Raw genomic sequence first — 14,552 nt, 5'->3', positions numbered from 1 at the left:
ACCGGTGCACCGGTCGCCGGTTGCACATTTAAAAATGTTTGAAAAAATTCTAAAAAAATTAGTACATTGACATAACATAAGTGTATGTTGTCACAAAAATTTAAATCAATATTCAAAACACTGCTTGAGATATAAAAATAACAAATTTGACACTAAATAGTACATAACACAAGTTGGGCTTCAGTTTTGGCTCATTAACACATTGATGTCAAATTTATCATTTTTGTATCTTGAGCATTGTTTTGAATTTTGAATTGAATTTTTATGATAACATATATTGATGTTGTATCATATTCGGATCTTTTTTTTAGATTTGTTTGAATATTTTTAAATATGCAACGGTCTAGCACCAATTGGCTTGGTGCACCAGATACGTCCTCTGCCTCGCTCTGCTCAGTGCTCACTCGGTCACTCCGCTTTCCCTCGCGCCGATACCACCACCACCACCGCGGCCGCCGCTACCACTGGTCGCGCCGTCGCTCTCGTCCTCTGCAGCCACAACACCCTTCCCCAATCCTCTTGTCCTCCTTCCTCGCGCTTGCCCGCGACCACACTCCGCCGCCAGGCAGAGCTCGCTCCTATCCACCTGGATAGAGCACATCCTGTTCGATGAAATGCCCAGCTCGCAGTCGTCCCTTTTTTCTCCAGTCGCACCCGCAGCTGCACACATGATACATGCGTGCGTGTCGTTCCAGTAGAAGTTGGCATTGCTACTTTCTCCACAGATTCAGTTTTTCCTCTCAGTTGGGTATAAGGATTCTGTCTGTTAGCACACAAGCGAGATGGCATCCAAGCTACTCAGTCCAAAAAATCTGCGCATCTTCTCCCCGAGGCCGCACATGCTGGATGAGGCGTTCTGTTACGGGCCGTTTAACCGTAGTATGCAGAGGAGGTGGAAGAAGCCGGTGGACTCAGCACGGACCCGCCTGGAGGGCAGAACAAGGGACCATAGGCTGGACAAGCTGATGCTCCAACTCAAGAACCTGAGGCTCGCCTTGGATTTGCATGCCGTGATATCCCAGCAGAGGAACGGCTACGCGTCCCTCCAGCTCCTTCTGAGGTGGAGGCGTGAGATCGGTCTCAACACCGAGATCGGCGCTTTCCTCAAGAAATACCCCCACATTTTCGAGATTTACGTGCACCCTGTCAAAAGGAACCATTGCTGCAGGATCACCCGAAAGATGGCTGATTTGGTCGCGGAAGAAGACGCTGTCCTCAGGGAAAATGAGCCGGCCGTGGTTCAGCGGCTCAAGAAACTTCTCATGATGTCTACCGATGGAACTCTCAATATGCATGCGTTATGGCTCATAAGGAAGGAGCTTGGCCTGCCCGATGACTACAGGTCTTCTATGCTGCCAAACCATCAGTCTGATTTTTCTCTTGAAACCCCTGATACCCTGACTTTGATCAGTCGTAGGGATGAGAATCTGGCTGTTGCTAGTGTCGAAGAATGGAGGGACAAGGAGTATACAGAAAAATGGTTAGCGGAATATGAGACCAAATATGCTTTTCCAGTAAACTTCCCTACAGGCTTTAAGATTGAGAAAGGTTTTAGGGAAAAGCTTAAGAATTGGCAGAGGCTTCCCTACACCAAACCTTACGAGAAGAATGATTTGCATCCAATCACCAACGCTGAGAGGCTTGAGAAACGTATTGTTGGTATTCTTCATGAACTCTTAAGCTCGACAGTCGAAAAGATGGTGCCACTTGAGAGGTTGTCACATTTCAGGAGACCATTTTCGATGGAGGTAAACTTGCGGGAACTTCTTCTTAAGCACCCTGGCATTTTCTACATCTCGACTAAAGGAAGCACACAAACTGTGCTTCTTAGGGAGAGTTATAATAAAGGATGTTTGCTTGAGCCAAACCCTGTTTATAGCGTGCGAAGGAAAATGCTAGATCTGATTTTGGCTGGATGTCGTGGCATTGTTCAAACTGAAAATGCCATCTCGCTTGTTGAGGAGGATAGCCAGGGAAGCAGTCAGAATCACACATGCCAGGTGGATAACATGAATTCCATGTCAGAGTCTGAAAGTGACTCCTCTGTAGAGCCATTTTCTTGAGGAGTCTTGCTGTGGCATGGGCGAGATTAGGATTCGATGAAATGATGCAGTAATGGGAGAACCTGAAGCGTTCAGCAGACAACAAACAAGCTTGTATATTTATCGCAGATACTGTGGACGAAATTAGCGCCTGTGCGCAATCCATTGACACATTTTTCTGTAACAGCAACCCACTTCTTCAAACTGATCATGGATTTCTTCTTGGTTGTAAATTTATCGCAGATACTGTGGAGTGTGGACGTTTGCTTCTTTCACCATCTCGCAGCAGGTTCTTCCTAGGCTTGGGTTAACTGGATCCCGGCCTTTGTGGACAGCGTCTATTGCGCTGTAGTAGTGTTTCTCTGCTCTTGAAGAAGGGGCATGGCTGTAGAGAGTAGAGACTAGTGGGCAGAATATGCATACCACTTGAGGACTTGTCATCTTGTTGTGAATGATGCTCCTGTTCTTTTCTATTGCAAACTTGCATGTTCTTGCTACTCATTATTCAGTATTCACTGATTTGGACATTTGTAATCTCAAGTGTTCTGGCTGAGATCAACAATATCTCACATTTGTGAACATTGAACAATATTTACTTTGAACAGGCTGGACTAGGACACACCTTGATTCAATTTTGGATGTGCCATTTGACCGGGTTTTGTTGTTTCGTGTGATATTTCATTGACTGTGAAAGTTGCAGCACACGCAGGGTTGGTGAGCAGGGTACAGGGGGTTGAAAAGAAATTAGATGCTGCCACCTTGCTGGACAGCGACCGCCCCTGTTTAAAGCTGACCTGATCCTCAATATTCTTGAAATGTCACAATCAAGCGTCGCCATGCGGCTCTATGTTCATTGATGAGTCTCAAGCTCAGAACTACTGCGTTGGACAAGATGCATCTCTCAGCTTGTGGACTTTTAATCTATTTCAGGTAACAAAGTCCAATTAGTAGTCCCTTTCTTCTGCAATATATCGTTTTTACAAGTCTCAAACCTGCATGCAGATAAGAAGTATGACAACCGTGGTTACTAGTGGATTTAGCGAAGACAATGGGAGTCTTGCTGTGACTTGCACAAAATAGTAATCGATGAAATAATGCAGTAATGGGAGAATCAGATTTTCCTTCTTGTATTCATATGCATGGCTTTTCTAGGATAATGCATCCTTTCCACTGAAGTTTCTTTCTTTGAGGCTATTCAACGAAGTTCGTTGCTGACAGAAAAGTGCACTAGATAGACTACTTAATTTCTTGTAGTGTTTTTTTGTAAAATTTAAATGCTGCATATGTTGTAGCTGCCATTCATGCTGAATAAAAAAAAATTGGTGACTATTTTTAGCTGATTTCATTTCCTGCTTTCTTCTTCTGCTGCAGCTTATTATAAACGTCTTCTAATTTACTTTATTCAAGTATATCTATCTGGTAGAGTTCTAGTTTAAAGACACTGGTAAAAGTACAGTGTGAACATGGTAACAGAGACAAAAAGAAGGAAGCGGATAACACCCACTTTTATGTTACTATTTACATTGATAAAACTAAGGTTCAGTCTTGTTAGAGTACGTAATGGGCCTAATGGGCCCGTTAGTCTTAGGGTTAATTAGAGATAAGAGTCGCTTTCTTAGGGGTCAAGTAAGCCTTGCTTGGGAGTCAAGTAAACCTCTCTATATAAAGAGAGGAGATGTATCAATCTAATCAAGCAAGAATTAAGAAGGAAATCCTTCCATCTTGCCCGGCCGTGGGCAAAAGGCCCCCGGCCGGCCTTCTTGCGCCCTCCTTCTAGCAGCGCCGTAACAAGTCTGCAGATGTCGTGATAGACAATACAAAAGTAAATTACAGCCTTCTGTCTTTCTTTCAGAGTTGTCTTACAGCAAGTGCTCAGGCGTTCGTCCACTGCTCTGAAGCAATGTAACCTGTAAAAATATCGCACCTTCAGAAGATAAACATGGGAAACTTTGATTTTTAAGATCAAACCAAAGCATGTAAATTGACCCTTCTAACTAGCGAAATCAGCACCTGTGCACAATCCATCAACACATTTTTCTGTAACAGCAACCCACTTCTCCAAACTGATCATTGGTTTCTGCTTGGCTGTAAATTTATCGCAGATACTGTCGACGTTTGCTTCTTTCACCATCCTGCAACAGGTTCCTCCTAGGCTTGGGTTAACTGGACCCCGGCCTTTGTGGACAGCGTCTGTTGCACTGTAGTAGTGTTTCTCTGCTCTTGAAGAAGAGGAGGCATGGCTGTAGAGACTAGCGGGCAGAATATGTATACCACTTGAGCACTTGTCATCTTGATGTGAATGATGCTCCTGTTAATTTCTTTTGCAAACTTGCATGATCCTGCTATTCATTATTCACTGATTTGGATATTTGTAATTGGTTGACGATATCTCAAATGTTGTGGCTGACTTTAGTGACTGAGATCAACAATATCTCACATTTGTGAAACACCGAACAATATTTACTTTGAACAGGCTAGACCAGGATATGCCTTGATTCAATTTTGGATGTGCTATTTGACGGGCTTTGTTGTTCGTGTGATATTTCATTGACTGTTAAAGTTGCAGGACGCGCAGGGTTGGTGAGCAGGGTACAAGGGGTTGAAAAGAAATTAGATGCTGCCACCTTGCTGGACAGCGACCACCCCTGTTTAAAGCTGACTTGATCCTTTATATTCTTGAAATGTCACAATCAAGCATCGCCATGCGCCTCTATATTCATTGATGAGCCTCAAGCTCAGACAGATGAACTATCGCGTTGGACAAGATGCATCTCTCAGCTTGTGGACTTTTAATCTATTTCAGGTAACAAAGTCCAATTAGTAGTCCCTTTCTTCTGCACTATATCATTTTTACAAGTCTCAAACCTGCATGTAGATAAGAAGTATTACAACCGTGGTTACTAGTGGATTTAACGAAGACAACGGGGGTCTTGCTGTGACTCGCACAAAATAGTAATCGATGAAATAATGCAGTAATGGGAGAACCTGAAGCTTTCAGCAGACAACAAACAAGCTTCTGGTGCTCTCTGAAGTACACGTACCCGGGCAAGGGTTCCTAAATTTGGTACTGAGGAAACTCCCATCAGATTTTTCTTCTTGTATTCATATGCATGGCTTTTCTAGGACAATGCATTCTTTCCGCTGAAGTTTCTTTCTTTCAGACTATTCAACGGAGCTTGTTGCTGACAGGAAAGTGCATTAGCTAGACTACTTAATTGCTTGTTGTGTTTTTGTGTAAAATTTAAACGTTGCATATGTTGTAGCTGATATTCATGCTGAATTAAAAATTTAAACGCCGCATATGTTAGTATACAAAATTTTAAAATGTAAATTACAGCCTTCTATCCTTCATTCATTTCTCCATTAATCAGAGTTGTCTTACAGCAAATGCTCAGGCATTGGCCGCTGCTCCGAAGCAAATGTAACCTGTAAAAATATTGCACCTTTCAGAAGATAAACAGGGGAAACTTTCAATGAAATCTGAAACCAAAGCATGTAAATTTATATTCTAACTAGCGTAACAGCAAACCACTTGTTCAGGCTGATCATGGGTTTCTGCTTGGCTGTGAATTTGTCGCAGATACAGTGGACGTTTGCTTCTTTGACCATCTTGGCTTGGGTTAACTGGACCCCGGCCTGCCTTTGTCGACAGCTTCTATTGCGTTGTAACAGCATTCCTCTGTTCTTGAAGAAGAGGAGGTGTTGTAACAGTATAAAATCACATGTTATGAATACACTTTAACAACAAGCCAAGCTTCACTTTCTCAAAAGTTTGCTGAGGAGAGCGACTCCCCACCTGAATATGTTATTGCTGTCCAAGTTGCAGCACACAGAAGGGGTTGGTGAGCAGGGGTACAAGGGGTTGAAAAGAAGTTAGATGCTGCCACCTTGCTGGACAGCGACCGACCCTGTTTAAAGCTGACCTGTCCTTAATATTCTGGAGATGTCACAATCAAGCGCCGCACCATGTGGCTCCATGTTCATTGATGAGTCTCAAGCTTAGACAGATATAAACTAGTGTGTTGGACAAGATGCATCCCTCAGCTTGTGGACTTTTAATACATTTCAGGTAACGAAGTCCAATTAGTAGTCCTTCTCTTCTACAGCATATCGTTTTTACACGTCTCAACATGCATGCAGACAAGAAGTATTCCAACCATGGCTACCAGTGGATTGGACCAAGACAAACGGGGAGCATCTGGAACTTCATCGCCTACTCAACTCATCCTCATCCCGGCCCTGCAGGCAGCAGCTCAGATAATCTCTGCAACCAACCATGGCTACCCCCTTCCTACCCACCCTGCTCCTATCCTTGCTTGTTCTACTTCTACCAGCCGTGGGTGTTGGTGGCACGGCACCTCCTGGCGGCGACGTCCTAGCGCTGAAATCCTCCCTCGCCGTCGAGGATCATGAGACCAGCTTCCTGCGGTCACCCGACGGTACGTTCTCCTGTGGCTTCCACAGCATCTACAGCGGCGCCTTCACCTTCTCCATCTGGTACTCTGACACACCTGGCGAAACCGTCGTCTGGAGTGCCAACCGCGGCCGCCCCGTGCGCTCCAGGAGGTCAGCCGTCACCCTGCACAAGGACGGCAACATGGTCCTCACCGACCACGATGGCACCACCGTGTGGCAAACTGAGGGCGACCTCCCAAATGTCGAGTATGCTCAGCTTCTTGACACCGGGAACCTCGTCCTGAAGAACACAAGCGGCAACATTGTTTGGCAGAGCTTCGATTCACCAACAGACACCTTCCTACCCACCCAGCGAATCCCTGCCACGGCGAAGTTAGTCTCTACCAGCCGGCTGCATGTTCCTGGTCACTACACCTTCCGTTTTAGTGACCAATCCATGCTGTCTCTCTTCTACGATGACACCAATGTTTCTGACATATACTGGCCTGATCCTGATTACCAGTACTATGAGAATAACAGGAACCTCTATAACAGTACTCGGATGGGGAGCCTTGATGATTTCGGGGAATTTTTTGCCAGTGATTTCGCTTGGCACCGGCCTCTTGTTGCCTCTGATAGAGGCTATGGGATTAAGAGAAGACTTACTCTTGATTCTGATGGTAATCTTAGGATATACAGCTTGAGCAATGGATCAGATTCAAACAGGAGATGGACAGTTTCATGGGTGGCTGTGTCTCAGCCATGCATGATACATGGCCTGTGTGGTCCATATGGGATCTGCCACTACTCCCCTGCACCAACATGTTCTTGCCCACCTGGTTATGCAATGAGGAATCCTGGCAACTGGACACAGGGATGCGAGCTTACCGTAGATACCATCGGATGCGGGGATAGTGAACGGAATGCGACATTTTTGCAGCTTCCAAACACTGATTTTTGGGGATCTGATCAGCAGCGCATCAACAAAGTGTCTTTGGAGCGTTGTATGGACGTATGCTTGAGTGATTGCACGTGCAAGGGTTTTCAGTACCAACAAGGAAATGGCACATGCTATCCAAAGAATCTTCTTTTCAATGGGAGGAGTTTCCCAACACCTACTGTGCGAACGATGTACATCAAGCTCCCCACAAGTTTCAATGTTTCAAATACCTCAATTCCACAGTCCAATGTGCTCAACACTGAAATACATTGTCTCGAATGTGATCATGTGAGCAAAACAATCATAGAACCAGTGCCAGACATGGTTCGTGAAGATGGCGGTGATGATTCAAAATGGCTCTATCTGTATGGGTTCATTGCTGCATTTTTTGTCATTGAGGTTTTCTTCTTCGCGTTTGCATGGTTCTTCGTTCTACGAAGAGAGTTTAGGTCATCGCAATTATGGGCAGCTGAGGAAGGCTACAAGGTGATGACTAGTCATTTCCGGATGTATAGTTACAGAGAGCTGGCCAAGGCGACTGAAAAGTTCAAACATGAGCTTGGATGGGGAGGTTCAGGTATTGCCTACAAGGGAACCTTGGATGATGAGCGAGAGGTGGTCATAAAAAGGCTGGAAAATGTAACAAGGAACAGGGCAGAGTTCCAGGATGAGTTGCATGTCATTGCAAGGATTAACCATATGAATCTGGCAAGAATATGGGGGGTTTGCTCAGAGAGATCCCATAGAATGTTGGTCTTGGAGTATTTTGAGAACGGCTCATTAGCTAACATACTATTCAGCAACAAAATCTTGCTGCAGTGGGGTCAGAGGTTCAATATTGCTTTAGGTGTTGCAAAGGGGCTGGCCTATCTTCACCATGAGTGCCTAGAGTGGGTCATCCACTGCAACCTGAAGCCGGAGAACATTCTGCTGGATCAAGATCTAGAGCCTAAGATCACCGACTTTGGGTTCGCAAAGCTGCTCAGCAGAACGGGGCCTAATCAGAATGTGTCTCGGGCGCGAGGAACCTTGGGCTACATGGCCCCGGAGTGGGTCACTGGTTTACCGATCACAGCGAAGGTTGACGTGTACAGCTATGGGATCGTGCTTCTTGAACTAGTGTCAGGAACAAGAATTCTCGACTTTGTTGTTGACTTGGAGGAGGATGTCCATGTGGTGCTCAAGAAGTTCATTAAGATGCTTTCTTACAGGTTGGAAGGGGATGAACTGTTGTGGTTAACAGAGTTTGTAGATGTCAGACTGGACGGCAATTTCAACTACCTGCAAGCGAAAGAGTTGATCAGGATAGCCGTTTCATGCCTGGAGGAGGACAGGAAGAACAGGCCAACAATGGAATCAATAGTTGAGAGCCTCCTCTCAGTTGAAGAAGCTTCAGTTTGAACTTTGAACATACTAGTGCGTTGCTTCGTAAGCATCACACTAGGGTGCATATAGTTGTATGTATACCTGTGCATAGGTATTCCATGTCATGTACTCCCTCCGTTCCGAATTACTTGTCGCAGGTATGGATGTATCTAGATGTATTTCAATTCTAGATACATCCATTTCTGCGACGAGTAATTTGGAACGGAGGGAGTAGTAATTGAGTAATAATAGTAATACATGTATATATTCAGTCTTTTTGTTTCTGAAATCGCTTATGCCCTCTTAGTGGGTATAAGAACATATTGTAAATCTGACAATGGTAAAACTAATGACGTTGTCACATATCAGGTCTCTGCTAGCCTGTGGTATCATCTGGTAACTGTTTGCCAACTGATATAGGTGTTCTATGTATTGACATTCTGTATCAAAGGTTTTTCATCTGGCAACTCGAGGAAATGCAGCAGGACTGCACAGGTATCCTGATCCAGTTGACAATCTAAGTGCTGTCCCAAATCAGCTATGATACCACTGTCAAACCAATAGATTTGGGCAAGAAGAACAAATCCAAGTGCAGCTTGTCCAACATCTGCAACAGGTAAACTTCTAGATTTCTGCCATCACACATTAACAAAGACATAATTTGTGGGTTCTAATTTGTACTCCCTCCGGTCCATAATAAGTGTCGCAGTTTTGAACTAAGGTTGAACTGCGACACTTATTTTGAACCGGAAGGAGTACAGTAATATACTATATTATATGATGTCACAAAGATTGCTGTACACACACACACACACACACACACACACAAACTAACACATGCCCAAAATAAACTGAATCAAATTTCTGGATATTCATTATCTCTGGACTCATCATCTGCAGAGATGAGCGTCTGCACTACATTCTTCATACCGGGCCTTTTGTTTCTATCTTCCTCTAAACATGAGACAGCCAATTGGGCAAATATTTTAGCTTGCACATGATTAAATTCGCCATCCAACCGTTCATCCACCAGGTCCGCAACCCATCCTCCATTGCTGTGCTTCGATCTGTCAACAATCATCTTAACCACAGTTCTCACATCAGTTTCAAACCCTTCTTTCCCATCCACCACCCAATCTGAAACCCTCTTCCCTTTCATCAGTTCCAGGAGCACCACTCCGTAGCTGTACACGTCGACCTTCTCAGTGATGGGAAGGCTGGAGACCCACTCGGGCGCCATGTACCCCCTTGTTCCTCGGATCCGCGACAGGCCCGAGTCGGACCCATCTCTGTTGAGCAGCTTCGCCAGCCCGAAGTCGGTGATCTTGGGCTCCATTTCATCATCCAGCAGTATGTTCTCCGGCTTCATGTCGCAGTGGATGATCCACTCTAGGCACTCATTGTGAAGATATGCCAGTCCCTTGGCCACGCCGACGGCGATGTTGAACCTCTGCCTCCATCCCAGCAACCTGCCGGAATTTCCGGTGCTTTGGAACAGCACATTTGCCAGTGATCCGTTGTGGACGTACTCGTAGACCAGAATCCGGTGCGCGCCTTCCGAGCAGAACCCCCACATCCTCACCAAGTTCATGTGGTAGATCCTGCCGATCGCGCTCAGCTCGGCCTGGAACACCTCCTCGCTCTGGCTCACATCCTGCAGCACCTTGACGGCCACCGTCCTGTCGTCGTCCAGGACCCCCTTGTACACGGTGCCCGAACCGCCATGCCCGATCTCGGCACGGAACTTCCTGGTGGCACTCTGCAGCTCTGAGTAGCTGTATGCCCGGAAATGGCTGGTGATCATCCTGTACCCTTCCTCCACGGCCAGAAGCTCCGATGGCCTGGACAGTATCCCTTTCTTGGAGAAGAGCCAGCACCCAAACGCTATCACAAACACCTCGATGACGAAGAAGGCGGACAAGAATCCGTAGAAGTAGAACCATAGTGACTTGCCCTGGTTGCTGCTCATCTTCGCCGTGCTGGAGCGTTGAGCATGACTACCTCCGGTGCCGCGGCATCGCATCCGGCAATGTCCTCCTGGATGGCGAGGCCATCATCGGTCTGCCATTGATGGACGTGCAGCTCCGGCACGTTGAAGTCGGCGGGGACCTTGAGGTAGGCCGTGCCGGGCAGGCCCGGGAACGTCCTGCCGTTGAACATGAGGCTCTTGGGGTAGCACTCCCCTTTGCCCTGCTTGTACTGGAACACCACGCACGACGGCTCGCCGGTGCACTGCGCCTCGCACGCGTCCAGCGACAGGAACTCGCTGTTGTTGAGGTCGAAGCCCCAGAAGTCGGTGTGCGGCAGCGCCACGAACTTCACCTGCTCGTCGCGGCCGCCGGTGGAGTTGCTGAACGTCGGCCGGCAGCCCCTGCTCCAGTCGCTCCGGTCGGCGCGCTCGTGGCCGGGGGCGCAGACGCATGCCGGTGAAGGCGTGTAGAGGCACACCGCGTTGATGCCGCACACGCCGTGGATGATGCAGGGGTTGGAGAAGGCCATCCACGACACGGTCCACGTCTGGCCGCCGGCGTCCAAGCTGTACAGCCGGAGGTTGCCGTCGGTGTCCAGCGTCAGCCTCCTCCTGACCCCGGCGACGCCCAGATCGGCGGCATCGAACGTCGCGTTGTCGCTGGCCAAGAAATGTCCCGTGGAATCGAGCTCGGCCTCGCGGCTGAAATTGTAGATCTTGCGGCTGTTCTGCCAGTAGCTGAAGTAGGGGTTGGGCCAGTAGATGCTGGACACCTGGCCGCCGTCGCCGTACACCATTGAGAGCATGGCGTAGTCGCTGAAGCGGAAGCCGTAGTGCCCAGCCGCGAGGAGCCTGCTGGTGGAGACGAGGCCGCTCCCGGCGGCGCCGCCGAGGCGCTGGGCGGGGAGCAGGGTGTCGGTGGGGTGGTCGAAGCTCTGCCACAGGACGGCCCCCCGGGCGTCCTCGACGGCGAGGTTGCCGGTGTCGCGGAGCCGCGCCCGCGCGGCGCCGTCGTGGGCGGTGGAGTTCCAGACGACCTCCCCGTCGTAGTCGGTGAGGAGGAGCGCGCCGCGGCGGGCGTCGAGCGCGAGGCGGGAGCCCTGGCTGTGCACGGCGCGGCGCGCCGTGGCGCTGGCGGCGGCCGTCCAGACGACGGCGCGGTCGGCGGAGCGCGCGAACCAGACGGAGAAGGTGAAGACGGTGGGGGAGACGGCGTAGAAGCCGCAGGCGAAGGCGCCGTCCGGGGAGACGAGGACGTCGGACTCGTGGTCTTCGATGGCGAGCGAGGCGCCGCGCGGCAGGCTGTCGCGGCCGCGCTCGCGCTGCGCCAGCGCACGGCCGGTGCCGGGGAGCGCGAGGGCGAAGAGCAGAAGCAGGGCACAGCCGCGAGCTGCGGTCATGGCCGTGCTGAGCTGAGCTGAGCTTGGTCGGTGATCAGGCCGGGACAAAAAGAAATCGTCAGTGCTCTAGCTGCCTGGCTGTCACTGCGGAAAGAATTGTTTGGCCCGGTACGGATCGGGAAAAGGATAGAGCGGCACGTAATGGGGAAGCTCGACGCCGGTCGCCGGAGTTTGTAGTAATATTTTATGCAGGGGCAGTAGGACGAGGAGGACAAAGGCCCACTTCTTCCGGTAATGGGACGCGACGTCACCGTTTTTCAACACGCACATGTGCAGGCAAGTACACTAGTTAAGAAAAATACTTCACGCTGTTGGTGTTGGATCACACGTTCAGGCGCGAAGTCTAGCTCCTACTGTAGTTGGTTGATTATTAAGGTGGAAAGAGAGGATCACGTTGGAAAATTCTACTATCTTGGCTCGATCGTTCTAAGTTCTCTGCCCGGTCGTAAAGAGGCGCAGTAGCAACCAGACCGAGCAGACTGTTGACGGTGAAGCTCGCCGGAGCACAACTCGACCACTCTCTGAAGAAAAAACCGAGACAGGCGAGGTGTTGTGCAGGCCAAGTTCTGCTGCTTTTCTCTTCTTCTTTTCCATTTTTCTTAGTGATCCTAAAACGTGTCATGATGCTCGCAATAAACTCCATCGTGCCCGTGCCATCACACGGACAGAGTCGTGCAGCAGGTCTACTACGCTGTACCACCTACGAGCACACATCAGAGCATCTCTAACAGGCGCCGAACGCGCCACGCGAAAAAACAGCTTTGTCGCACGTCCATCGTCTGGTTTGGCGCGGCGCGCAGCGCGCGCGACTCTCGCACAAACAATATATGCATTCGAAAACAGAAGCAAAAAATCAAACACAAACATAAATAAATCAAATCAATAGTTCAATTTCGTTATTACAACTCAAACAAACAGTTTATCGTTCAATACAACAAATAGTGCAATTAAACATAACAAATAGTTCAACAATACAATATCGAACGCACAAATCATAATGCTCTTTGTCGTTCATTCCATACCCACCACTTCTCAATGAGATCCTTCTGAAGATCATTATGCGCCGCGGGACGTCGAATGGCATGATAGGAGGCAACAAAACGGGCCACCCTTTCAGCCCTCCGTCGCACTCGCACCGGATGTCCCAAAAGCTCATACTGAGAATAGTCTACATCTTGGCCACGCTCATTCTCGATGATCATGTTATGCATGATCACACAAGCGTGCATGATGTACCAAAGCATTTTCTGATCCCAAAATCTAGCCGGTCCTCTCACAGTAGCAAATTGGGCTTGCAAAATCCCAAAAGCTCTCACCACATCTTTTCTAGCCACCGCCTGAGCATTGTGGAAATCAAGTTCTTTCTTACCTTCTGGCTTTTTCAACGGCTTGACAAAGGTTTGCCACTTTGGATAGATGCCATCCGCTAGATAATAGCCATAGTTGTACGTACGGCCATTTGCTACAAACTGCACCAGTGGCAACTCACTATTTACAATCTTATTCATCAGTGGTGACCGGTTGACAACATTGATGTCATTCAAAGATCCAGACATTTCAAAGAATGCATGCCAAATCCAAGTCTCTTGATCGGCCACCGCTTCAAGGATTATAGTGGAACCCTTTTTTTGGCCGTGGAATTGTCCATGCCATGCCTTTGAACAATTCTTCCAACTCCAATGCATGCAATCTATTGAGCCAAGCATGCCAGGAAAGCCGCGAGCTTTGTTCATCGCCAATAGCCTTGCGACGTCTTCAGTATTGGGAGATCTCAAATACTCCTCGCCAAACACTTGCACAATTCCGACTGCGAAGCGCTTGACACACATGATGGCTTGGCTCTCACCCATAGCCAAGTGATCATCAACTAGATCAGCCGGTATACCGTATGCCAACATACGCAAAGCGGCTGTCACCTTCTGAAAAGTGCTATGGCCGAGCTCTCCGGCGGCATTCCTCCTTTGCTGAAAAAAGCGGTTATGGCTCGCTAGTTTCTCTGCAATGCGCCTAAACAACTCGGTGCTCATCCTAAACCGGCGACGAAAATACGACTCGGGGTATGTGGGATTCTCCGCAAAATAATGCCTGATCAATCTGTTGTGGGCATCGATCCTATCCCTCCAAATTTTCTGCCGACCCATAACCGAACCACCGTGCTTCGGTTTTTTATTGATATGCATAGCTAGGATCATTGCAAGATTCTCCTCCTCTTTCATATCAAATTCTTCTTCGGAAGAATCATACGACGAACTCATCTACAATGTTCAATACTATGCTATAAAAAACTACAATCAACATGCACGAAATTCATGGCTTTTGAGCAATACATACCTTCTAGGTGTTTTGTCGAACACCTTGCGAGCGCCGAGCGGCAGCGAGCGCGCGGGCGCTGTTCGTCGGAGGACCAGCGCGCGCGAGGGGCGGCGGGACTAGAGGAGGGG

The 14,552-nt window shown here is 48.3% G+C and overlaps 2 protein-coding genes and 1 pseudogene across 2 annotated transcripts; 2 read left to right on the top strand and 1 right to left on the bottom strand.

The window, feature by feature from the left end:
- Positions 1–351: 351 nt before the first annotated feature.
- Positions 352–4,512, top strand: LOC125551020 (Ubiquitin carboxyl-terminal hydrolase family protein). The gene is given in 2 exon segments (XM_048714168.2): positions 352–2,051; positions 2,053–4,512. Coding segments are annotated over 2 exon segments (1,320 nt in total). The 5' UTR covers positions 352–782; the 3' UTR covers positions 2,104–4,512.
- Positions 4,513–5,487: 975 nt separating this feature from the next.
- Positions 5,488–9,107, top strand: LOC125551022 (putative receptor protein kinase ZmPK1). Its single transcript, XM_048714171.2, has 2 exons — positions 5,488–6,111; positions 6,183–9,107. Exon 2 carries the CDS (start codon positions 6,319–6,321, stop codon positions 8,776–8,778), a length of 2,460 nt encoding a protein of 819 aa, XP_048570128.2. The 5' UTR covers positions 5,488–6,111; positions 6,183–6,318; the 3' UTR covers positions 8,779–9,107.
- Positions 9,108–9,397: 290 nt separating this feature from the next.
- On the bottom strand, positions 9,398–12,550 carry LOC125551021 (putative receptor protein kinase ZmPK1; annotated as a pseudogene).
- Between the last annotated feature and the right edge of the window lie 2,002 nt (positions 12,551–14,552).

Source organism: Triticum urartu, chromosome 4A (assembly GCF_056163025.1).
Source record: "Triticum urartu cultivar PI428250 chromosome 4A, HENAU_Tu73, whole genome shotgun sequence".
Lineage (NCBI taxonomy): Eukaryota > Viridiplantae > Streptophyta > Magnoliopsida > Poales > Poaceae > Triticum > Triticum urartu.
Note: the sequence above shows the minus strand (reverse complement) of the source record. Positions and strands in the feature narration are given on the sequence as shown.